This window comes from Panonychus citri, unplaced genomic scaffold (assembly GCF_014898815.1).
Source record: "Panonychus citri isolate SS breed McGregor unplaced genomic scaffold, ASM1489881v1 Contig00028, whole genome shotgun sequence".
Taxonomy (NCBI): domain Eukaryota; kingdom Metazoa; phylum Arthropoda; class Arachnida; order Trombidiformes; family Tetranychidae; genus Panonychus; species Panonychus citri.
The window spans coordinates 558,144-581,957 of NW_026515433.1; the positions used below are offsets into that span (position 1 = coordinate 558,144).

General features: G+C 31.4%; 5 protein-coding genes across 6 annotated transcripts; 2 read left to right on the forward strand and 3 right to left on the reverse strand.

The window, feature by feature from the left end:
* Positions 1-72: 72 nt before the first annotated feature.
* LOC128396833 (uncharacterized) lies at positions 73-2,968 on the forward strand. Its single transcript, XM_053357459.1, has 8 exons — positions 73-328; positions 405-578; positions 665-1,061; positions 1,141-1,431; positions 1,503-1,603; positions 1,661-1,973; positions 2,048-2,286; positions 2,359-2,968. The coding sequence occupies exons 3-8, from the start codon at positions 968-970 to the stop codon at positions 2,764-2,766; spliced, it is 1,446 nt and encodes a 481-aa protein (XP_053213434.1). The 5' UTR covers positions 73-328; positions 405-578; positions 665-967; the 3' UTR covers positions 2,767-2,968.
* A 144-nt stretch (positions 2,969-3,112) lies between these two features.
* On the forward strand, positions 3,113-5,000 carry LOC128396834 (methionine aminopeptidase 1-like). The gene is made up of 4 exons (XM_053357460.1): positions 3,113-3,366; positions 3,458-3,509; positions 3,600-4,331; positions 4,416-5,000. Exons 1-4 carry the CDS (start codon positions 3,250-3,252, stop codon positions 4,658-4,660), a joined length of 1,146 nt encoding a protein of 381 aa, XP_053213435.1. The 5' UTR covers positions 3,113-3,249; the 3' UTR covers positions 4,661-5,000.
* A 247-nt stretch (positions 5,001-5,247) lies between these two features.
* LOC128396831 (spondin-1-like) lies at positions 5,248-17,879 on the reverse strand. The gene is given in 10 exon segments (XM_053357457.1): positions 5,248-6,046; positions 6,502-6,594; positions 6,932-7,105; positions 7,187-7,741; positions 8,540-8,953; positions 8,956-9,029; positions 11,736-12,101; positions 14,408-14,541; positions 14,637-14,776; positions 16,969-17,879. Coding segments are annotated over 10 exon segments (2,652 nt in total). The 5' UTR covers positions 17,294-17,879; the 3' UTR covers positions 5,248-5,669.
* Positions 17,880-20,954: 3,075 nt separating this feature from the next.
* Positions 20,955-22,535, reverse strand: LOC128397010 (uncharacterized). The gene is made up of 2 exons (XM_053357672.1): positions 22,289-22,535; positions 20,955-22,194 (listed from the first exon to the last, which is right to left on the reverse strand). The coding sequence occupies exons 1-2, from the start codon at positions 22,387-22,389 to the stop codon at positions 21,438-21,440; spliced, it is 858 nt and encodes a 285-aa protein (XP_053213647.1). The 5' UTR covers positions 22,390-22,535; the 3' UTR covers positions 20,955-21,437.
* A 174-nt stretch (positions 22,536-22,709) lies between these two features.
* LOC128397011 (protein max-like) lies at positions 22,710-23,786 on the reverse strand. 2 transcript variants are annotated; one of them, XM_053357675.1, is made up of 3 exons: positions 23,630-23,786; positions 23,355-23,462; positions 22,710-23,172 (listed from the first exon to the last, which is right to left on the reverse strand). In XM_053357675.1, exons 1-3 carry the CDS (start codon positions 23,666-23,668, stop codon positions 23,005-23,007), a joined length of 315 nt encoding a protein of 104 aa, XP_053213650.1. In that variant the 5' UTR covers positions 23,669-23,786; the 3' UTR covers positions 22,710-23,004. The 2 variants fall into 2 exon arrangements, with proteins under 2 accessions (XP_053213650.1, XP_053213649.1); XM_053357674.1 differs by having other exon boundaries at positions 23,609-23,765.
* Positions 23,787-23,814: the final 28 nt, after the last annotated feature.

The following is a 23,814-nucleotide window of genomic DNA, read 5'->3' on the forward strand; positions in this document are numbered from 1 at the left end:
AATTGGATGAGTTACAAAGAAAGTTGATTAATTTAGTTAATCAGTTAATTGGCAAGTTAACTGATTGTTAAAACATGATAATAACAGTGATTAAAAAAACACAATAAGGTGATTAATTAATATTGACAAATTGCTCCAAATAAGCAATATAAAGGTGACAAGTTAATTGTTGCATTTAAACATTAACAAGTTTGTTACCTGGTTAACTGGTGCTAATTGTTTAATTATGATTCCAACAATTATTTTTCTGTTAATTGTGCAAGTTTGGACCACCAATTGTACAGGACAACAAAGTGACAATTTAATTGCTAATTGTGATCCCACCAAGGTTTGTATCTAACTATTATTGTTACAGTTTAATTATTTCTTAAACTGAATCAATTTTCAATTTTGTTTATGATTAGCAAACAATTTCATCAGATGAAGCCTCTAAATTACAACTAATCAAATCACCATTAATTAATAATGATGATTACAAGAAAATTGAATTAATCACTGATTTGAATACAATTAAATCGGATCTGGGTCAAGAAATTAACTCATTTAGTTATGACGATTCTATAAGAACAAGAAAAAAGGTAAACAAACCCCGAAATTAATAATTAAGATTTTGTCTAATTAGTCTTGATCATTTTAATTAATTGATTCTATTTTTTAATTAAAGGGCAAAGGAAGCAAAAAGGGAGGGCACAAAAAGCACAGTAAAAAGCACAGCAAAAAACACAGTAAGAAACACAGTAAGAAACATAGCAAGAAAAGTTAATTAATTTCGATTAATGAAGACAATTAAGGATCATCATTGTTATGGAATATTAAATGAAGGATTGTAATCAAAATTGCATTTCTATTAATTGTAACAAATAAAATCATTGTGTTTATATTAGTTTATTAAAGTAATCGCATTGTTATTTCTCGACCAGCGAGTTGATTTAATTGCTGGAAACAAATTTATTGTGATTTGATCTTAATGGCGACAATTAATGATCTCGATGATGAAATCTTACTCAGGATATTCATCAATTCATCGCCTCGAATTAAACATGCAGTTAATTTATCTAAAGGTGAGCTTTTAATTACTTTGATTCAATTGTCTATTTTAATGATTGATTAACTCATAACTCATTAACTAATTGAGATTAGTTTGTAAACGTTGGCACAAAATCATGGAGAAGAGGTTTTCTTTGGTTAAATATTTGGTATTCTATCATGAGGACTTATTCATTAGTAGATTCTTGAGAATGGACGAAATTGAATCTAATCATGGAGACGATGATCAAGAAAATAATAATATGGTGATTAACGATCATTTGGAAGCCGTAATCGAACAGGTAATTATTGAACATCGATTGGATGATGAGCCTGAAATCGAGGGACCGGTTGCCAATAATCAGCTGAACAACGCACAGGAACAGATCAATCGCCAATTTAAAGGTTTGTAACTAATTAAACTGATTAGATCTAAATTTGTATTTGATAATGAACATTTTACTCGTCGACTTAAGCTGAAAGGATCGACCCAACCGGTCGGTATTTATGTACCAATGTCGAAGAGGATCAATTCGAGGTTCAATCAATGTACATTCAACTGCTTCCGAATTTGATGGTAAATTGTTGTTGGTTATCGATTTCTTTTCGCTCACTTTTGCTTTTCTTTCGTTAGTTTGTGACAATTAATGCACCTTCAGACATTGATGAAGAACAAGCACTAATTGACCTAATCAACTCGAGGCCAGGGATCAAAGGAATCGATTGGCATCCATCTGAAGACAAACGCGAGGGTCCACCCAAGGTGCCATTGGCCAACATTGAATTGTTTCTATTAAGCGCTGAATTGACCTCGAACATCCAAACCAGTCACTATTTAACTGATTCAGTCACCCAATTGTACTGTTACGAGGACCAATTGACAGTCTTCGAAGCTGTGACTCGTTGCCCAAATTTACAGCGACTTCATTGTTTCCAATTGAATACAGGTAAACATAAATACAAGAAAATCGATATGATAATTGTAATCAATTTGATGATTGTTTTTGTATAATTTTCTAAGATGAAACTGTTCCGTCGTTGCGAAAGTATCAAGGACCAATTCTGAGCAATCTAGAAGTAATCGAAATTAGTTTCGGTTCCAAATGGGACATTCAAGATTTGCGACACTTTCTACGTTTTCTGCCCAATTTGAAGAGCATTTATCTTCATCTGGACAAACCTCCCCCGAAGGCTTTTCCTCGAGCACGAAAAACATTTGGTCAAGTGGAAAATCTCGTCATCGAAATGACAATCGAAAGTGTGAGTCTTATATTGGTTCATGTTCACAATCAAGAGAGTTAATCAATAATTTGACTTCTTTTCGATCAACAGAAACTCTCCGGTAAAATCGAGAAATTTGAAGGATTGATCAGCATGTTTCCGAATTTGCAGAATCTTGGATTAAGATATTTTCGTATTCATGCTGAAGATCAATTGTTCCATTGGTTACGTCGATTGTCACATCTTCAGTTGATTGATATTCGCGAATGGTCAATGACACTGATCGATCCGATTTATGGTGTCGACGAACTTAATTTACCTTTCGAATCGACTTTAAGTCCAACAAAAATCGAGACTTGGTATGAAAATCTTTTCGGTCATAATCTTAATTGTTGTATCACTAATCTACAAGAAGAGGAACCACAATATTATTACGATGAATTCGTATCCGGATTCAATTTCATGAAACATATTTTCCATAAAGATTTTCAGAAATCACCTCATTTCATGTTACAATAAATTCATTGAGATTACGAATTAAACTCAACCAAGAAAATAAATGAATAAAAAATTTGCAAAATTTTAACAAACTAATCAACAAAATCCATAAAGGAATCAATTAATTACAGTTGAATTAAACAAAAAGTAAAGCAAATCAGTTAACCAGTAAACATTAAAAAACAATTAGTTTGGTTGATTAGCTTTAATCATGAAACAAAATCCACGGAAAAAATAATTAGTCTTCATAATTGATCAATTCGCAAGTAAAAATGATCAAATTGTAAAAGACAATCAATTGATTAACTAAACTCTTCCACTGAGTTCACTCTGACTCTGTAAGGGAATCAGCTGATCGGTCCCTCCACAAACAGCATGGTGATCATTTTTTCCTGTTTCAGGTTTTAATCAATCGGCTCATTTGGTTTAATTTCTTTACACTTGCAACAATTAATTTTCCTCTTCTTTTACCTACTTAATTGTTGGTGTTCTAATCAGTGTCTAATGGGCGATCAGGTTACCCCATCGGCTATTTGTTCAACCGAAGGATGTGATAAAAGTGCTACACTTCATTGTCCTCATTGTCTTAAGCTGAAAATTAAATCATTGTTCTGCTCTCAGGTTGGTTAATTGTTTCTCTTTTTTCCTTAATCATCTCTATCTGTCCTTTCTAATTAATGTCCATTGTGTTTTCCTCGTGTTCTGGTCATAGGAATGTTTCAAAAGCAATTACAGTCAACACAAAATTGTCCATTCTCTACAAAGTAAGCTATTTCTGTGTTGATTTAGTGTGAATATCAATTGATTTAAATAGTATCCTGATGGTTAACCTTTTCCTTGTCTTCTTTCAACAGAAACCAATCTTGAAAATAATGATGTATATGAACCATGGCCTAACTACAGTTTCACTGGACCGATCCGACCTTATCGGTTGACACCTAAACGGGAGGTTCCGGACCATATTATGAGGCCTGATTATGCTGATCATCCGGGGGGACAATCGGAATGTGAGGAGAAAACGGAAGGAAGTACAGCGATCAAAATTTTGGATGAAGAGGAAAAGGAAGGTGTTAAATTGGCCTCTAAATTGGCCCGAGAAGTTCTTGATGAGGCTGCGAACGCTGTTGCCGTCGGTGTCACTTCCGATGAGATTGACAGAATAGTCCATGAGGCTTGTATCGATCGAGAATGTTACCCATCTCCACTTAATTATTACAATTTTCCCAAATCATGTTGTACCTCAATCAATGAAGTTATTTGTCATGGGATTCCTGATATGAGGCCTTTACAAGATGGAGACATTTGTAATATCGATATAACCGTTTATCATAAAGGTTTTCATGGAGATCTGAATGAGACCCTTTTTGTAGGCAATGTTGATGAAAAAGCTAAAAAATTAGTCAAAGTAACTTATGAGTGTCTCTCCAAAGCGATTGAGATCGTTAAGCCTGGAGAGAAATATCGAGAAATTGGAAACGTGATCCAAAAACACGCTCAATCTCACGGGTTCGCTGTAGTGAGAAGATACTGTGGCCACGGGATTCACAGACTTTTCCACACCGCTCCAAATGTACCTCATTATGCGAGTAAGTCGACAATTAATGTTCCTCGAATTTTGACCTAAGACCAGAATACAATCTAATCGATTTCTACTCTCTTCTTATCCAAAGAAAACAAAGCCGTTGGTATTATGAAAGCGGGTCATTGTTTCACCATCGAACCAATGATTTCTGAAGGGACATGGAGAGACATTTTATGGCCTGACGATTGGACTGCGGTCACTCAAGACGGTAAACGATCAGCGCAATTCGAACAGACTCTTTTAGTAACCGAAAGTGGATGTGAAATTTTAACTGCTCGTCGCAGTAAAGGAGGACAACCTTATTTCATGGACAATTGGAAACCAGAATGTTAATGTAACTATCGAACTTAGTATCTAAATAGTTACATTAAATCTCAATGTGATTAACAAAATGAGCTTTTCATCATTTGTTTGTGAGAAAATCACTCTTTTCAAATCACCAGGAAACTTAATCAAAACCAAAATAACAGCAAGTGTAATCAATAATATCAACTCATCTATTGTCAAGCTAAATTGTGACATTTAATGTTACAATATAACAAGATTTTGAAAACTCAAGTGATAATCAATTTTTTATCATGAACAATAAGCCTACTAAATTTTACTCAATCTTTTATAATCAAAACGCTTTGTCGAGGAATATAATTAAACCGTGTTATTTATATTTCTTCAATTGTAGTTGTTAAACCGGTTTAAAGTTAAATCTTGTGAGATTTTGATGCAAATCTAATTAACTTTACAAATGTTTATTCATTAGGGAAACAACAATCAAAAAAGGCAAACTGATTCGTTGGAAAGTAAAATTCAAGAGAAATTAAATGATATCAAATTCAATGGAAATGTAATCAGATCAATCGATTTCTAAAAGATTCAACTTGTGCTTTGATTCTAATTCTCATGTTTTAAGATAATATCATGTCTCAGGAATAATTAACCCATTTAATTAAATCGAAACGCGGAAAAATAAGATGCAAGGTTGGATAACAATTCCAAATCGCATCTATTTTTTTTCCATAAAGTGTTTACATGGAAAGAGATGGAAAAATTTCTCATTAAATGATCTCGTTTATTGGAATTCAATTTTACTCAATTTTGATGCTGATATGGAAATTTGATGAATGGAAATCAACAATCAAGATATGTCTAACTCTCTCAGGTTAGTCTATTCGAAAGGAGGTTGTACATACACTACTATACCAATGAATAAATGGTTTGATTAGTTATTAATTTCGTACTGGGGGCAAAAAGTTTATGAAGAAGAGAATCTGAATCTTTATGAAGCCAGAATCCTGATAATTAGTGATATTTGCAAGTCTTTTGTTGACGATATTCAGATCATCTTTCACATATCATCTTCGTTATCTTTGCAAGGTGGAAGGTTTTTGCATTTTCTTCTTTGAACCAATTTCTTTGGACATGGTTTCCCTCCGTGCATTGGATTTACTTTTATCGATTTACGTCTTGTTCGTCTCCCTTTAGCTCCACAACTTTTCGAACAGGGTGACCATTCACTCCAATCGGTAGTGACACAGTCGATTTTCGGTTGATCTGAGCCACCAGAAGAGGTAATGGAAGAAGAGCCAGAAATTGAAGAAGAAGGGACAAGTATTGATGATGAAGATGACGATGAAGATGATGGAATTTGATTATAGAGACTATTTGAATATTGATGATGTGAATTTGGATTGGAAGCCAGAGTGGTCAAGGCACTGATTGGAGCTATTTAATAACGAAAAGAAATTCAAACAAAATAAATGATAAAAGTATTATTAATAAATTAGATGAGCAAAGTTTAGGAAATGAATGGATTTTCAGGTGAGTGTCAAATTCAGATATTATTATTTTTGGAGCTTATTGGTATCAAAGCTCAATCATTCTCTCTCTCTCATTATTATAACTCAATCGACTCAATGAAAGCTTCCAAAAATAATATTATCTGAACTGAACATTCAAATAATGCAGCTTAAAATTAAAAAGTCACTATCGATAAATCATAACATGACTTATATCTTAACCCTTGTGCTGAGCATTTTGAGTAAAGATACAAATGCAAATAAGATCATGTATCTTTAATCAGACCATGAATTTGATTGCTAATGGTCAGCAAAGGCGAAAGGTATAATAAGACGAGGGATCTATGGGCACATGGACGGCAAAGTTCATTTGAATACTACCACAGACAAGTCCTTTTTCAAGATGAATGGTGGCATCTTTCATAGCATAGGCATAGGCAATGGTGGATGAAGGCAGAGAAGCTTTCACGAAGTCTGTCGAAGCATAATAACAATAGAGGAAAATGAATTTAATCTTTAATCATCTACGACAATTATTCTTATATCGATAATGCATTTCAGCTCTTGTGGTTTCATTCATAAATTTGCTTTATTATATCATCTTATTGTTAGCATTTCTATTAATTTATTAATTATTGATCTTCTAATTGCATAAATGATTTAGTTTTGGACAAGTTTTTACCATTGGCATTAGTTGAGAAAAATTAACTTTCCTAATTCTTTGATTATAATTATTATAATAGTTTCATGCATTTCGATCAAAACTAATTAGTTTTTTTCTCGATATTTTGATAAATTATTTGTACTTTACCTCGGATTAAAACTTCACACATTTTGCTACAATCAGTATAACGTTCAAAGTTATTCCGATTCCCTCTACATCCACCATAGATGAATTGTAAGCACATGGCCTTATCAGCGTCGTAATACCAACGAGGGTAATATCCTCGACAAGGACCAACGTCTTTCGGTGTCATACAAACTTCTAAAGGTGTAAAATATAATTAGTTTATGGTATTAGGCTCATCAGGGGATCAAGTTGAAAGCTTTTCGCTTTAATTACTACCTTTTGCATCACTATAATCAATGGAACAATCTGCTTTATCGGCTGTACAAGGAGATTTCTGAATCAATTCAACGTTGCAATTGTTTAATGAGCTTTGAACTGGACTTAAATATAGTCGAGTGCGTATTTTCATCCCTCGACCACATGAAACAGTACAAGGTGACCATTCTGACCATTGGGTGACCGAGCACTTTGGATCGTGCTCCTCTTCTTCGGGGCAAACAGGAATTGGACCTGAACATGATTCTGTTTGGGTTAATTCAACTTGAGTACAAACTTTTTTAGCCATGCGACTCATGAATTTACGACTTCGAGTTCTGGTTCCTTTGCCACAAGTAACTGAACAATCTGACCACTCGGACCAACTAGTGGTTGCACAGCTCACATCGCCAATACAGTGAATCTCACAAGGCTCTTTCTCGACCAAAGCTGTTCGACAGTCAGAAAGTCGAGCACGAGACTCATAGACAAAGTTACGGGTCCTCATCCGAAATCCTTTACCACAAGAAGCACTGCAAGGCTTGAATTCAGTCCAATCAGTTACGGTGCAATCATCTGGCAAGTAAATGGCGAAAAGTGAATTGTGAATTGCATTTTCTGATCATTTAAAGTAAAATCTTTTCTTTTCTTTTCTCTAGAAATTAAAATTCTCATCAATTTTTTCATTATTTTCTAATACATCACATTGAACCAATTAAAATGTTATAAGCAAAGAAGAGAGAAGCTCTTGTTACCTTGTTTTCATCATCTTCTCATCATAACTTGTGACTTATTATCAGTATGATAATTATTCTAGATTCAGAGTTTTCTTTTCCTGCTTGAAACCTCATCAGTTAACCATGAAGAAGTATTAATGCTTATTAACCTCTTCTCTTTCATCATTAGTTAACATACTCAATTATTTTCGTTTGTCAAATTGACGAGAGTTATGATATCATTTTGATCATTTTTGATGAGATGAGAAACTTTTCTCTTGTTTACCCATTTCGAACATCGTTCAACTAAACAATTACTTATAATAGTCAAATTAAATTGAACAAGTCACTAAGTTTGAATTGGAGGAGCAGTCGAACACTTTGTAAATTTGAATGAATCAAAAGAGAAATGAATTGTCAACTTTTTCTTGCGCATTTTTACAGAACATAAGAACTTATCAACTGTAATATTCCAAAGTATTTTCCCTGTAAAAGACACAGAAAAAGTTGACAATTCATTTCTCTCTTTTTGATTCAACCAAACGTCCAATGCGAGTGTTTCTTTGATTAATTTGTTTTTCTGGAACATTGATTAACTGTAAAGAAGAAGGATTATCTCTTAAGGCTAATATTTTCATTCTTTCTTTCTTGTTCTTACTTTGTGATTCATTAAATTGTGTTTGACTGTATTCACCTGTTGGTGTAAATGCGATTGGAGTTGGTGAAAATTCTAGTGGTTCGTTTTCGTTACAGGCCTTTTCGTACATTCGTTGACGAGTAACTGTCAATCGTGCAAATGGCTTCATCTTATTCCCATTAGGGTCATAGAAAGGTGAATCTCTTGAGTTGGGATTAGATGGAGTTATCCTTCGTATCCTTTCCTGAGGTATCGTTGGTGCGTTTGGTGACAGATAAGAGATACCAGAATCTGTACCAGCATCCCAGAGATAAAGGTTCATCTGCTTATCCCCAACCCATGAACAATTTTTGAGACAAAGTTCGAGGGCTGAAACACCAACAATCCAATCAGGCGAAGGGCCAAGCATCGAAACCAGTGACATCAGATGATGTTTTTGTCAACCCGGAAAACGGCAAAAGTTTTCCCATTTAAATTCGGGTGCCAAAGGCCTCGAGCTTTGATTATTGTTCTGTAAATACATGAGAATACGAAAGGATAACAATTACAATAGACTTTTTCTCTTTCAAATTATAATTAAATGTACGATGAAAGGATAGGAGTAAAGGATATCAATTCGCCTTAGAATTCATCCTCTTTTCTCATTCCTTTTATTCAATACTCTTCAAGAATTAGCAATTTACCAGCATTTTGTTCAGCATCCTCATCTTTCATGACATTTCTAACCTATAACTTTAAATTTTTATATCTCTTTGACAGAATTTCTAATATAATCAATTGTGCCTTTACGATTTCTCTATGTCATGATGTTCAATATATAACAAGAGGAGCTGAAATAGTTTCATTTTATTAGTCATGATCATCTAAATAATCATCTGCGAATCTCCATTCATCATTCAGGATCTTTTCATTGTTCGTTTTATTGACAACAGATCAAAGGGTAATAAATGGAACTACCTGATAACCATTCGAATGTCATGATTCACTTTATCATTTTTATCCTTCCCTTTATTTCATTCATGGCATTAGCTTCGATTGACTTTGATCATGTTTAAAATCTAATGTTATTCCTCATTCCATTATTCGGGATTTTTACCACAATCCCATGTTAAACCTCATCTCTTTAGCATTCTCAGTATCTTCATCACTTATCTCATTTCATTGCCTTCATCCTCTTTGGATAATATTTCCTCCTCATCTGTTTCTTCAACCAGCTTCTTATTTCCAAATGATTGGATAAACATTTTGTTTCAGTCATTATTCCTGTAACATCTTGACTCTAGAGATAATCTTTGCAGATTATTTTCAGAATCATCTTTTCAGGATGAATGATCATAAAAAAAGCAGATGAAAGAAAAAGAATAACAAATTGTCGAAAAGGTACATTTGATTTCCTATTGTCTTAACAATCCAATGAACATAATTTATGTTGGAACCAAGAAAATAGTTCGAAAGTGGAATTAACAACATTTGATTGCATTTCCATGAAAGGGATAAACATATCGAGAAAATCGGTGACATTCGGTGACCTAATCCAAAGTATTTCCAACGAAAATTTCCAAATCTCAATGAACTTTGCATTGGTCAAGGTCGAAATGTATCGTTAAAGGATTATCGTAATTCCCTTCGTTACTAAGGCGATAGATCGTTGTTTTAATGAAAATATTTATAGACTAACAATTTTTTCTTCATTATATTATTATATTATTATTAGAATTATAATGATGATGAAATAGAACAGGAAATTAAGAATAAAAATGAACTGTTCTTTATTGAATAGGAACTTTCAGAGAAATGTCTTGAGGCTTATTCACACTTATTATCTTTGGTTATCATAATTCAATTGACTTGATGCTCGATAACTTTTGCTTGGAATGATGTTCTATTCATGAGTAACATTTCCTGTGAAAAAGACAAAACGTTTAGATGTCCGAAGACTTGACATGAAATTGAATCTGTTGATTGATCAATCAATAAATGGAAAAGTTGTTGATAAAAAACGAAAAATTTACTATAAATATGGATCAATCTAATGATCCTAATTATATTTGAATTGAACATGAATTTTGTGATGAAACTTTGAGAAAACTTGAAGTACATGTATATCTCTGATGTGAGAAATGAATCTCAACTCATCTGAGTTGATAATTTCAAAGCAAAAACCACGAGGAAGTTAATACTTTTAGTGATTGAGCAAAATATTAGAAATTGAAAATTGTTGCTACTCGAATCAGTAATGAGTTTGTGGTGAAATGAAATGGTGTTTAAATTTCAATTTAATAGACCAGAATAATCTATTAATTTTACATCTCTGATCAATCGATGGAAAAGTTTGCATATGAGAAAACATGAGTGAAACTTATTTGTTGTTTAAGCTTCTCTTTCTAATCTGATTCTTAAATATTTGGGTTACTTTTTACCAGCGGAAAATTGGTAAGCAAATTTCATTTTTATATCAATTTTGGTTATTCTGAGTGAGATTGACTCACCAACTTTCATCACTTCTAATGAAATGTTATCTAAAAGTCCAGAAATTTGAGATTATCACGAACTTTTTCAAAAGTTAAACACGAAAAACAATTTATGTGTTGACTAGATTGTTAATTATCAACTTTCAACTCCAAACAAAACTGTGATTACTTTTTACTAGAAAATGAGTTATTCTCAATTCACTAAATGGTTTTTCTTATTGATCTCAACTTAAAAAGGTCTAAGGTTGTATGGAAATAAATTCTGCTAATAATCTGAATAAATCTCTCGTTCGATGAATAAAAATTGGCTTAATCGATGTAAATTGTTTGCGGAAAATTGGATTGAAAATCATTTACCAGCATAAATGTACTGGTCAAGGAAACTCTGTTCAGATCAAACGAACAGTTCAAGGGCTAAAAGTTGTTTCAGCTGATAGATTTTGTTGAGAATCTATGGATTGAACTGATTGACATATCAATTCATGATAGGAAAAGAATTCCAATTTCCTGTTGATAGCTGTTATCAGACTATAATGAGCTTCATGACTATCACCATGTTTATAATGATAAAGAAAAATAAACTTGGAAGCTCAATATTGGTCGATAAATTTATCACAAGTTCCTATTGTTCCTTCACTCAATTTCTCAGTCATTAACATAATAGTATTTGAAACGTAATTTTATCCGATGTTTTTATCATTTTAATTCAATTAGAAAGTAAATTGGGTCAATTGATGAGATATTACCTGATCTTATTTGATTCTGCTTTTAATTCAGCTTCCAACTTTTTAGTTGTTCCTGATTCAGCCAATTGTCTTAACCCTTCCGAGGCATAACCACCATATTCCCACATTCGGAAATCAGCTGTGTGAGATGCACCAATTATTTCAGAAAAATGAGCTAAATGGCTATTGACAGGGAAATCCTTTGGGTGAGTAAATCTGGACCATAATCCCTGGAATATGACCTCGTATTTAGCCTCGTCACAGGCACAACATTCCTCAAGAATTTCTGATTGTTCATCCAGAGATTCAGTTTCTTCAGGGCAAAAGTGTTTAGTCAATGCCCCGTCATCCATAAACCAAGTATCACTCGATTCTACAACCGTCGCTCTAGAAATCGTAAAATTTCGATAATTATCAATATTAATATCAATAGATTCAGTGAATATCCATTTTCACGTACATGGTCATTTCTGTATCTTAATTATTAATATCATTAAGATGAAAAGATTATCTGTTAATGCTTGAATTTATGTCAACTATGACCAAGGAATATCAATTTCATTGAAACTCACACTTGTCATGATTATTCACAAATCAGTAGACTTGAATTGGAAGACTAATATCAAAATTTAATGAAATATTTATTTTCTTTTCTTGCATCAAATTCAGGGTTATTATAAGTTCGTTGATATTTTATCAAATTTGTCTATCAAAATGAATGAGATTCAAGTTGAATCTAGACTATTAATAAGACTTAACAACACTCGATCTTCACAATGTTACTAAATTAATTTAATTAACTGAACTCGATGAAAATCATGTTCATCCCAGCAAAGATATAATAATGACGATAACAAAGGTTTTCTAATGTATTACAGTTTAAGTGTAACACTTTGTCTTCTGCTTCTTTGTCCTCAACTTGATCCTCTCATCTTCATCCTGTGTTTTTGTTTTTTTTTCAATATCTTTCTTGTTACATCTTCAGAACTCAATGTAACGAGAAATATAATTTTATATTATCAATGAACATTCAGGATGAACTTGGGGAGAATCAAAAGGCTGAGAAAAAATTTATCTTGTTATAATAATGATAGAAATTGTTCCAGGTAATATACAAGTCGATTTATAGCCTAGTTTAATGGTGGAGTGATGATGATCCATTTCATTCTTGGCTGATTCAGTTTCATTATGATGAATATGTAGGTGAATGAAGAATGATGATGTTGAGGAAAATGTTCTACTCCTCTTCATCTTCTTCATCTTCTTCTTTTGATCATCTTCCCATTAAATTTTTCTTCCTTTTGATTAACCTTCTCTCTATCATCTTCATCGTTTCACCATAAAAGCAACTGAATAATAGCATGGAAGTGAATCAATATCTTATCTCTACAATATGATTCAGATTGAGAATGTTAATAAAATAATAATAATGTTACCTTGATTGTTCATTTTTAGCTTTTTCATATTACATCAATTAGTAATTAGCGATTTACTTTTATCATGATAATTGATTTTAACAGTGTAAACTTTTTCTTCATTTCTAATATTAAACGATAAAAGTAATCAATATAAATTGATTAAATCCCAATAGATGGTATATGAAAAAATCGGCTAATAATTATCACCAGTTAATTATGATCATTGATAACTTGGTAATTGATTTAAGTTGATTCTCAAATTTCCTGAATCCAGTTTTCTCTTGATTACTAATCAGGAAATGATCAAGGAAGTTTATTCTGATAATAAATAAGCGAATGCTGATCGTCATCAAATAATCAGAAAACTAAGCAGAAAAGTAAATCTGAGGTCGATGATTAAAATGGTGATTAATTTGATGATTGTCTTACAATGTATGAGCATTATATCGTTATATCAAAACCTCGAGGAGGTGAGACTAAATCTCTACTTTATCCCTAATTCTCAACTTACAATCTGATAATCATTAGAGGATGAAATGTCTTGATAATCCTCTCTGTTGTTACCAACAACCATAAAATCATCAGTCAACAATTAACGAAAAAAACATTGCTATTCTAGGCTATTTTGTTTAACTATTAACATCTCATGGTTCGTGTTAATAACTCTCCTCCATCAGAATCATCATCATCATTAATCCATGATACTTAAACTGAATAATTCTAGATTATTATTATTTTTATCACAGACTGAATCAATAATCCTTAATCATGTTTATTAAAGATTAATCTTCCAGTGAATATTTCGAGTAAAATTAACAATTATAGTGAATAATTTGTTGCAAGGGATAAAAGATCAACAATTGACATTATTATTATTCACAGAAATATATAAATTCATGTGATTCATGACAGAATTCATGATATTATTATTTTATATTAATCATATCTACAGAAAACTCGATAAGTATTATAACAATCAAAATTAAAATCATCTCAATTTGATGAGATAAAACAGTTTGAATTTGTTAGTTAACTGATTAAAATTGTGTTGATTGGTATTTCTATTCAAAAGATATTGTGTAAAAGTAATTAATTAAATTGTTTACAACTAGTTGACAGTTGATAAATGATTATGTAATAACAGTTTTGTGTCAAAAAGATTAATTGTCATGATAAAGAAATAAAGGTTAGCTTGTTAATTAATTTCTATTCGCAACAAAGAATATTTTTCTCGAAAATGATGAAAAATTATCGATAAACGATCAGAATACTCACTTGAAGACAACACATCCCGTTGGATTGGAAGGTGCTTGCCACATCGCTTGAACTTCCGATTTCGGAATATCTGATGTGTGAAGAATAGCATTTGGACAATCTTCCGATACTTTTATCAAAGCATCGCCGAATAACTGTAAATTTGAAAGGGATACGAAATACGAAACATTATCATTTGTAATCTTTTCTCATCTTCTAATTCAATTGTACACTCGCTGATTACGATTACCTGAAATGATCCAATCTCTGGATTCTGTGATGTACCTGATACAAGGCCATTAGAATCGGGCCATTCACGAGGTTCCACCACCAACATGAATCCAATGAACTTTTGTATTTGATAAGTTGTTTTGTGTCCCAAAAGTACAACTAAATAAGATTAATCAATTAAAAGAAATGATTAATATCCAATCAAGAACCAAACAATCAGCCATTTGAAACACATAACATGTAACACTAACATATAATAGTTACATGTGACTTTTAATTGAGTAAATCAACAATTGAAAAATATACAATTCTCATGTATTATTAATTAATTAGCAGATTCAATTTTCACATGATGTAAATATAATGTTTCAAATGACAATTATAACTTTCTATTCACAAAATTATTGTTCCAGTTAATTTAATTGATGAAAATTTGAATAAATATTTAGATCCAATGATAAACGAGAAGGATTAGTTTTCACTTTTGTTTAAATTGTTAACAATTAATTGAGTTACTCTTTTTCCTTGCAATCAAACAATGAATAATTTTACTGTCCATTTAATTAATCCAATGAAAACAATTAAACAGATAAACAAATGATAAATTAGAGATTCTCAAGTAATGGATTAGAAATAGATAATTGTTCATTTGATTGTTGAAATTTGAATTAACTAATCAACAGATTTAACACTTTAATAAGAAAAATATTGAACATATTCAATTGATTTTCACATGGTGACATGATAAAATTGTCTTGATTAATTACGGAATATGAAGTTTTAGTTGACAGAATTAAAAATATTAGTAAAGTTTAATTACAATTACAATTATGATTATGTAAATTATTAATATTAATAAACAAATCGGTTAACATTTAAAACTGGTAAACGCCTTAACTAACTTTCAGTGTTTGTAATAATTAATTTCATCATGTAAATCAATGATTTGTTATTGTGGTTAATTATGTTTTACTAAATTATAACAACATGAAATTTTATCGATCCAAATTGTTTGTATTAATACAACTGCTCACAAATAACTTTGTGTTAGTATTTAACTGAGATAATTTAATTAACTAAATGATTACAACAATTTAACAATCAATTTAGTTTTCTCTCAAGAAACTAACTAACTATTAGTTAGTAATAGTTACTAGAGGCCTTTTTTTCAATCAATGTTCAATGTTGTAAATGTGATTACCGTTAGAGACAAAAACTATCATCATGAATGAAGTTCACTGATTGTGTGTTCATCAGAATCTGTTGAATTATCTTTCACAAATTGAATAATTAATCAATTATCACAGGCAACAAATATTCAACCGTTAAAAATTAACCAATAGTTGAATGAATTCAATTGAATAGCTAGTTGATTAATTGTATTATATCAGTTCTGTAAATAGGTTAGTGAAGAAAGAAAATCATTGAAACAAATTACCTGTCAAAATATTGTTAATAAATAGTAAAATCTGTCATTTGGTTCATTGAAAACTGAAAGTTGAACTGACCTGCTGATGAGCATCATCATTTTCTGCCTCATCCTCATCTCCATCATAATCACATCCTCAAGTTTATTTAATAATAAAGCTCATCTACTAATGAGGAGATTTATTTCACCGTTGAGAAATGTAGTAAACTTCATGTTGATCGTTGCTGTTTGACTCAAAATTTGATTCATGTAAAAAAGTAACATGGAAAGTTAGTTGATTATTTAATTAATCAGCTTCTAGTTTCCAACGAGTTCAAATCACATTGTGTATCCATGAATCTGACAACATGTTTTTTGTTCACATGAATCTATCAATAACAATTCAGAAAAACTAATAAGATGTGTTACATTTTCTCATGATATTATATTGTACAAATATCTCTGGATACATGATGAGTATCAGATAGCAGAGAATCAGAGTAACTTGTAATTTGTTTCACTTCTTCTTATATGGTGCATATTACATGGAACCATATTCACTATGCAAGTTGTGTTGACATTTGCAACTGTGAACTTGACAAGTCCAAATTGTTCCATGTATCAATTTTAGACGAATCAATTGGTTTCATTTCGAGGTTCATGCAAAATTACATATTTCATCTTTCATCTTTCATCGCATTTCCATTTCTCATCGAACAGCCTAATCACATGGATGACCCTTTAAACTGTCAAGATTATCACATCTTCCCCTTTACCCTCAACTCATAATCTCTCTCTTGTTCACGAACTAAATTAATATGTATTAGTTTAATTAACTCGAGACACTTGAAATTCCTGTGACAGTTGAGAGATAATCTCATCAAGTTATCGTTTCTCACGAGCAATTAGCATTCACACAATTTCCATTCGATAATCAACTTACTTGTATAAAGTTCACCAGGTTTGAACTTCTCTTTATCACCGGTAATTTTGATTTTGAATCCATTATCTCCAGGAATCTTCTTAGGGGATGTTCCAGGTAAATCTCGATTGCACTTAGTTAATCTGACGTTACTATTTATACTATTGATGTGATTAATATTTATGTTATTATTGAAGTTAGAATTCCCAATTGTACTTGTTAATCTCATCAATGAGTTAACATTTTTAGACGATGAATCCAAATCACAGAGAATCAAATTTAATTGAACTAGAGACCAAAGAAGATAAAAGATTTGGCAACTTTCCCGAAACTGATTCGGGATCATGATTAATCTGATGAGATTATTAAATTTCAATGAAACAATTAATCGTATAATAGGTAAGCTTGATACAAGTAACAAACATGTAACAATTAAACTTTAACACTGTTATCACAATGATTATAAACAAACGTACATGTTAACTGAATTAACTGTAATATATTTTTGTTATCATGTTAAAAAGTTAAACTATTTCATGATATTGATCAATCAATCAATTGTTGTTTCAAGATATTAATATAATCTTTTATACTGTTCAATTGTTTGTTTATTTCCTTGAGCACATTGAAGATTCACAGTCAAATAAAAGTTAACTGATAGTTAATGTTGATCGAAGTTGGGAAAAAAATGTCGATTCTATGATAACAATTGTGATGTTGGACTGAACTGAGGATTCGATTGAGTTTTTTGCTCAACTTTTTTCTTTGATGTCTTATTTTTTTGGTCGAAACTTTTCTCATTTATACAGAATTGACCATGAAGATGATAACTGTTTTCACTTTGATAAAAAGACACAATATCATTTTGGTATAACTTGTTATGCATTCCACTCCCTGTAACATTATGTAACATTATGAGAATCCTATTTTTTATCACAATACCTTGGGTCTTTTCGGAGTGTGTCTGTTCAAGTTCAGAACTTTTTTCTTTCTCTTTACAATCTGTTATCAGATTATCAAAATCTTTCAACCATAACTCCCTCTCCACCTAATATTAAATTAATATTATATTGTTTTTACCTATAAAAGATAATATTTACTTTAATTGTTAACAAAATGCTCAACAATCAACAATTTATTTAATTTTTCTCTTTACAATATTAATAATATTGTTATTAAACAATTAACTGATCGATGTTTCCTCGATCATTTCTTTTACATCATCTATCCGATTAGAACGATAATCAACTTAAATCATCATTACGTTTGCAACTCTGTTCCGTTTTTGACCTTAATTAACCTAACGAACCTAACATGCAACTTTATCGATTGTGAATAAATAAAGACAATAATTATTACGATTTAAAAGTCCTTGATTAGTTAGATCGATTACTTAACATATTGTAGTCGATTCTATTACAGCGCATAATCATTATTAAAGAATAGAGATTATTTTCACTCTATTAGTAAAAGAAGAGAAATAAACAAATATTAAATTGGGTCATAAACAATTGGAGTTAATTTGGACAAATAAAATCGTTCAAATCATACGAATGAATGAGAAATTATCATCGAAAATCTGAAATATTATCAACAATTGTTTGCAACTTGAGTGAACTGAGATTATCTTTTTTTTTATTGAGATCATTTGATAATAAACGATGTTTATTATTCATTGGATTCAGCGAATTGAATTTAAAGTTGAGGTTAAACTTTGTACTTTAAATAATCTCGTGGTTCATTTAAAATCTTGGCTAAAGCCAATAAGTGACTCGAAGCAACGAAATAGATGATACATGTACTTAGGTTTAAATGGTTATGACGATGACTAAATTAAATTCTCATAAAATAAACTTCCAAATCAATTTAAAGGAGAGAATGAATCGAACTTGGTTCCGTATTGAATGACCATCATTAACTTTTCTCATTATTGTCTCAATCTTTTCAGCTTATGGAAGGAGAATCAGATAAAATGGGAACCAGGAAATGAGTATGAAGAGATTTTACTTGATCACCAAAATAAAATGGTTACAATTTGAGAAGATAGAAAATAAGTGTTCATCTAATGATATTATCTTTTTCCAATTTTCCAAGGAAAAAAGTTCATTTTTGTTATATTAATTTAATAATAAAAGAATAAAATTCTACTCAGAAAAAATATCAGCTATTTGATGCCTCGAACTTGTTATCGGAAATATCTCGATTTATGCATATTATTACCTTTAGAATATGAGTTAATCTATTGATTGACTTGTCCAAAGAGATTCAATCAACATTATTATCGTAAATCGTTGTGATCGTCAATGTTTTTGTACTTTACGAATCCAATGGACCTTTGCTGGTTTGCAAGTTCAGCTTATGATAATTTCTTTCATGATAAATTTTGAGATACTGATTCTGATTATGATGGTTTATACTTCTCATGTATATATGAGTAGATTCTCCATGCATACTTCAAGTGTTTGAGATTAGATAAAATGTTTGAAAGAAAAGGTTGACTTTATCTTCTACTCTTGTGAGAATATTTGATATCTGATGATATTCAGTTGAAATGAGATAAAAAGCAGGATAAGCATGATAACCTTATCCTTATTGAAAGTTATTAGGAACATAATAGAAAATTCTTATTCTTTTCTTTATTCAGTATTACAATAAGGCGGTGGTGGTGGTGAAAACTCTGCTCGAAAATGAAGAGGTAAAAGTAAGAATAATGAGTTCGAACTGAGGGTAACCTGAATAAAAGATTTCAATAGTCAAAAGAAAAAGAATAACCAGAAATGTCACTAAATGTGCATTATTATTATGTTATATTCATTATGATCATGATCATTTTAAGAATCACCTTAAACTTGAGTTTTAATCTTCTCATTGTGAAAACTGAAAGCAAGTTCCAAGGGAATCACTGTAACTAAACTGATAGCACATTATAACAATAATAATAATAGAAAGAAAGTTGTCATATTTTCACATCACGTCGCATGATAAATTTTCAGATGAAATGCTTCAGATTCTGAACATATATTCCTATTTTCATTTGATTTTTTCTTAATCTCATTCCGTCTTCATCTGTATCATCTTTTCATCTGCTCTAACTATTTCCTCTACTTAATTCGACAATTTTTACTTTTTTAGGTCAAGACTAAATATCTCAGGGTAGGGACTGAATCCTTTGTTCAGTTCCACTGGATACAGAATCTCAACTGAATTTATTAACTATTTATTGACCAATGAAAACAGAGAACAATTCAATCATTTGATTTAATCATCTTTTCCTTTGTTTTTCTTTAATCCTTCCAATACAAGGTTCAAAATTCGATGATATAATAATCACACAATTGAAAATCATAACCCGAATGAAGCTTCGAGAAGCTATTCAGCTTAAATTGTGCGATTTTTTTCGAAATTGAACTGTTCAAAAATCATTTGCCAATAAGAATCTGAACGATTATTGAAGAAGCGCTGAATTTTACAATTTTTAATTTGTATAATTTCTCTATCATCTGTTTGCTATTAACTTATTACAACTTTTGTTATAAACATTAGAATATTAAATTAACCAATAATCTAGCAAATGAAATAAAATGGTAAATTTTCACACGATAATCGGCTGAGAAGTTGCGATATTTTCCTTAATCACCATTGGTACTCGTAGAGTAATTGCCTGACATGGTCAATCGTGAGAATTCAGACTAGATTCAATATCACTTGTGACCTGATAATAAAATAAAATAAAATGACAAAAGTTTCATCATGAATCAGGCTCTTAATTTGCTTGTATGAGTACTGATGTGCGACAATTATCATTGCACCATTGAGCTTCTGTCAATAAGTTGAATCAGAATCAATCGTCTTATTTATCATAGAGTTAGATCTAAGTTTCCTCAATTATCATCACAGATATACAATAACCTAAGATGGACTGGTAATTGATTTCGGTCGTTTTTTTTAATTAGCCCTTAGATCAACGCAATTGACCAGAAGCAGCAAAAAATGAAATGACCAACAAATTTTACTATTTTAATGAATGGATATTTCTATTTTATCTTATTTATTTCGAGACGGAAATTGTAAGGATTTGAAAGATCGAAATAGTGATTCTAAATTACTTTCAAATTGCGAAATTAAAAAGAGAAAATAGACAGAGTTAAAAGAAAGAAGAAATTTTTCTCCTTCTTGTTCATCGCGAAATTTGAATTATAGAGATCGATCGATTTTCGTGGAAATCGAAACGATAAATCGATTAGCTTTCGATCAGAAATCGGTCCATCACTTCATCTTTTCCAAGACTGGTGACATCTATTGGGTCCTCGTTCTGATTGTACAAAGATCAATTTTCTGTTCAATTTACTAATTTTACCATTGATATTAATTAATCTCTGTAAGTGAATATCAATAATCTCATCTAACACTGAACGAGACGTTTATCATCTTCATGATTCTCTTGCAATGATAATATTTGATAATTTGATAGTAATCAGTAGATTATTTAATCAGCTATTCTTTTGATTCTTTCGTTTTGCTTTTTCCTCCAACAAATAGTCCAAAGTTTGACGAGCAAGATTATTTTCCGACAATTGAGTTACTTTCATAAAAGTGTTTGACTGATTGTTGGTTCGAGACTCGATCAATTCATGTCTACGGAGGATTTTCTGATAAAATTCAATCGCACCATCCAAATATTGGTCATTCAATGTTAACGCTTCATCGATTGACTCCGAGTCGGCAATTGAATTGACCATTGATGACATAATGAAAACACCGCAAATTAACACGGCCAAAAGAGTTGATTTAACTGCCATTGGTTGAGAGGTTCGATAAGTGATGACAAACATGGCGGATAAAATGCCATTGACAAGAAGGTTTAATGGTAGAGTTTTTTTATTCCAAAGTAGACAAACACCTTGGGCGATAATAAATTGCTTGGATAATTCACTTAGAAGGTAAGTTGAGGCGATTTCCAAATTTTCGGGAGATTTCCAGTCGAGATAAAATCCGTTTATCTCCAGTAGCTCAATCGCCTCTTCTAAACGGGTAAAGGAAACATTATAAGGAAGACCAAGACTACATTTTTCAAGCCAAATGGATCCTGAAGCAATTAAACAATCCGATTTGGTGTAATTAAATTGGAAATATGATTTCTCTCGGTTCCATTGATTTTCATTCCTAAATTTGAGGCCAATTAAACGAGTGAAAACCTCTTCAATGGAAGATTCAACCATTGAATCCACAGGAACTAATTGACCTTCCCTGAGAAATATGAACAATGAAAACAATTAAAAGAAACATTAATTAAAAGTCAAAGGTTAACAATTAACAAGAGCAAAGATAAAGACCAATTTACCTTTTGAACAGCAAAGACTTGTAATTGAGATTAAACTTGGGATTACTGATTAGAATTGGTAAACTCGTGATTACCACCGGGGCCAGAACCTTAAAGATCATTAGTAACTAATTAAATTGTCGATAAATCAAAAAGAACGAAGAGAAAAACAATTAATTAAAAGGTAAACAAAGAACATTAAACCACAAAGAGAATCACATGTTCAACATGTGACTGATTTGTAGCAACTCGAAGGCTGAGCTTGGATGCGAATCAAAGGTTAGCCATTGACGAATTAATTAAATTACTAATTGGTGGAGTGAATTGATTGATAATTAAAAAAATTTGTCATTTTCCATGAGGTTGAAAGAAAAAATTTACTCAGTAAAAAGTGTGAATGATAACCAAAAAGCGATAAACAGAAATGAAATTGACTTGATGGTTTAGTTTGTGTTAAATTGATTCGATTTATTTTGAACATTTTTCGTGCTCCCAGTGGGCTAAATTGCCCAATTGGTTTTATCTTTTTTGTTTGTTGGTTTACTCAGAGTTATCTAATTTAATTTGATATCGTCACATGTATTTTTTTTTACAAATTATTAGATGTTGTCTTATTTTTGTTTTCTCACGAAAGATCTGACAGAGATTAAGCTGAGATTGAAATCAGAAAAAAAGTAAACACAAAACACACATGAAGAGTTTATGTTGTTTTGCTTCCAGAACTGTCACTTGATCTCTCAGCTCGGTTCATTAACAGTGTAATTGGCCAGAATCTGAGCGATTTGCTCCTCCAAAACTTTGTTCTGTCTTTTCAGTTCATCAATGTCCTGTTGATGGATAGAATTCTTTTTCCTCATAAGTTGGATGTACTCGGCTGCTTTTTTCAATATTTGTGCTCGAGAAGCCTAAAGATGAGTAGGGAGAAAAGAGAGAGAGAGAGAGAGAAGGAGAGAGTCACATAAACTGAAATTATGCCATGCGAGTAGAAGAGAAACAACAAAAGTGGAGAATGTGGATTAAGAGAGAAAAAGAGAAGAGAGAAAGAGAAGAAAGGAAAGGGAAGGAAAGAAAAACAATTAAACATTACCTTTTCTCCACGAAGTGATGGAACAGAGTCTCTTAGACTTGAGAAACTGTCCTTGATATGATCTCTCCTTTTCCTTTCCAAAGCATTGTGATGGGCTCTTTTGTCCGCCTAGTAACACAATCAGTCACAAGTAGTTGAGAGAGAAGGGAAATGTCAGCAAAAGAAAAGTCAACAAAAAACATGAGTATAAACCAGAAAGAGATAAACAAGTGGACATTTACTGATCAGTGAAGAGGAGGAACAATTAGAGATACCTGAGAACTTGAATTACTTACATCCGACTCGATTTCCATATCCATGTCTTCATCACTCATTATTTTATTAAACACAATTTAACCCAAAAAATGGCCTAATTAACACAAGTTTCAATACAATTCACAAATAAAAATAAGTCTAAATAAAAAAATCTATGAGTTGGAAATGCGCAAGAGCCAAAATCCAAAGATCGGCTCAGCAGCTT

What these genes read in the sequence shown, in the direction of transcription:
- LOC128396833 (XM_053357459.1), top strand. Translation starts at nt 968, where the DNA reads ATGGCGACAATTAATGATCTCGATGATGAAATCTTACTCAGGATATTC. An exon ending in TGCAGTTAATTTATCTAAAG is followed by an intron (nt 1,062 to 1,140) that starts GTGAGCTTTTAA and finishes AATTGAGATTAG; the next exon opens with TTTGTAAACGTTGGCACAAA. An exon ending in TTGTTTCCAATTGAATACAG is followed by an intron (nt 1,974 to 2,047) that starts GTAAACATAAAT and finishes TAATTTTCTAAG; the next exon opens with ATGAAACTGTTCCGTCGTTG.
- LOC128397011 (XM_053357674.1), bottom strand. Translation starts at nt 23,668, where the DNA reads ATGAGTGATGAAGACATGGATATGGAAATCGAGTCGGATGTAAGTAAT. An exon ending in TAAGTAATTCAAGTTCTCAG is followed by an intron (nt 23,463 to 23,608) that starts GTATCTCTAATT and finishes TTGTGTTACTAG; the next exon opens with GCGGACAAAAGAGCCCATCA. An exon ending in CATCACTTCGTGGAGAAAAG is followed by an intron (nt 23,173 to 23,354) that starts GTAATGTTTAAT and finishes ACTCATCTTTAG; the next exon opens with GCTTCTCGAGCACAAATATT.
- LOC128397010 (XM_053357672.1), bottom strand. Translation starts at nt 22,389, where the DNA reads ATGATCTTTAAGGTTCTGGCCCCGGTGGTAATCACGAGTTTACCAATT. An exon ending in AAGTCTTTGCTGTTCAAAAG is followed by an intron (nt 22,195 to 22,288) that starts GTAAATTGGTCT and finishes CATATTTCTCAG; the next exon opens with GGAAGGTCAATTAGTTCCTG.
- LOC128396834 (XM_053357460.1), top strand. Translation starts at nt 3,250, where the DNA reads ATGGGCGATCAGGTTACCCCATCGGCTATTTGTTCAACCGAAGGATGT. An exon ending in AATCATTGTTCTGCTCTCAG is followed by an intron (nt 3,367 to 3,457) that starts GTTGGTTAATTG and finishes TTCTGGTCATAG; the next exon opens with GAATGTTTCAAAAGCAATTA. An exon ending in AAATGTACCTCATTATGCGA is followed by an intron (nt 4,332 to 4,415) that starts GTAAGTCGACAA and finishes TCTTATCCAAAG; the next exon opens with AAAACAAAGCCGTTGGTATT.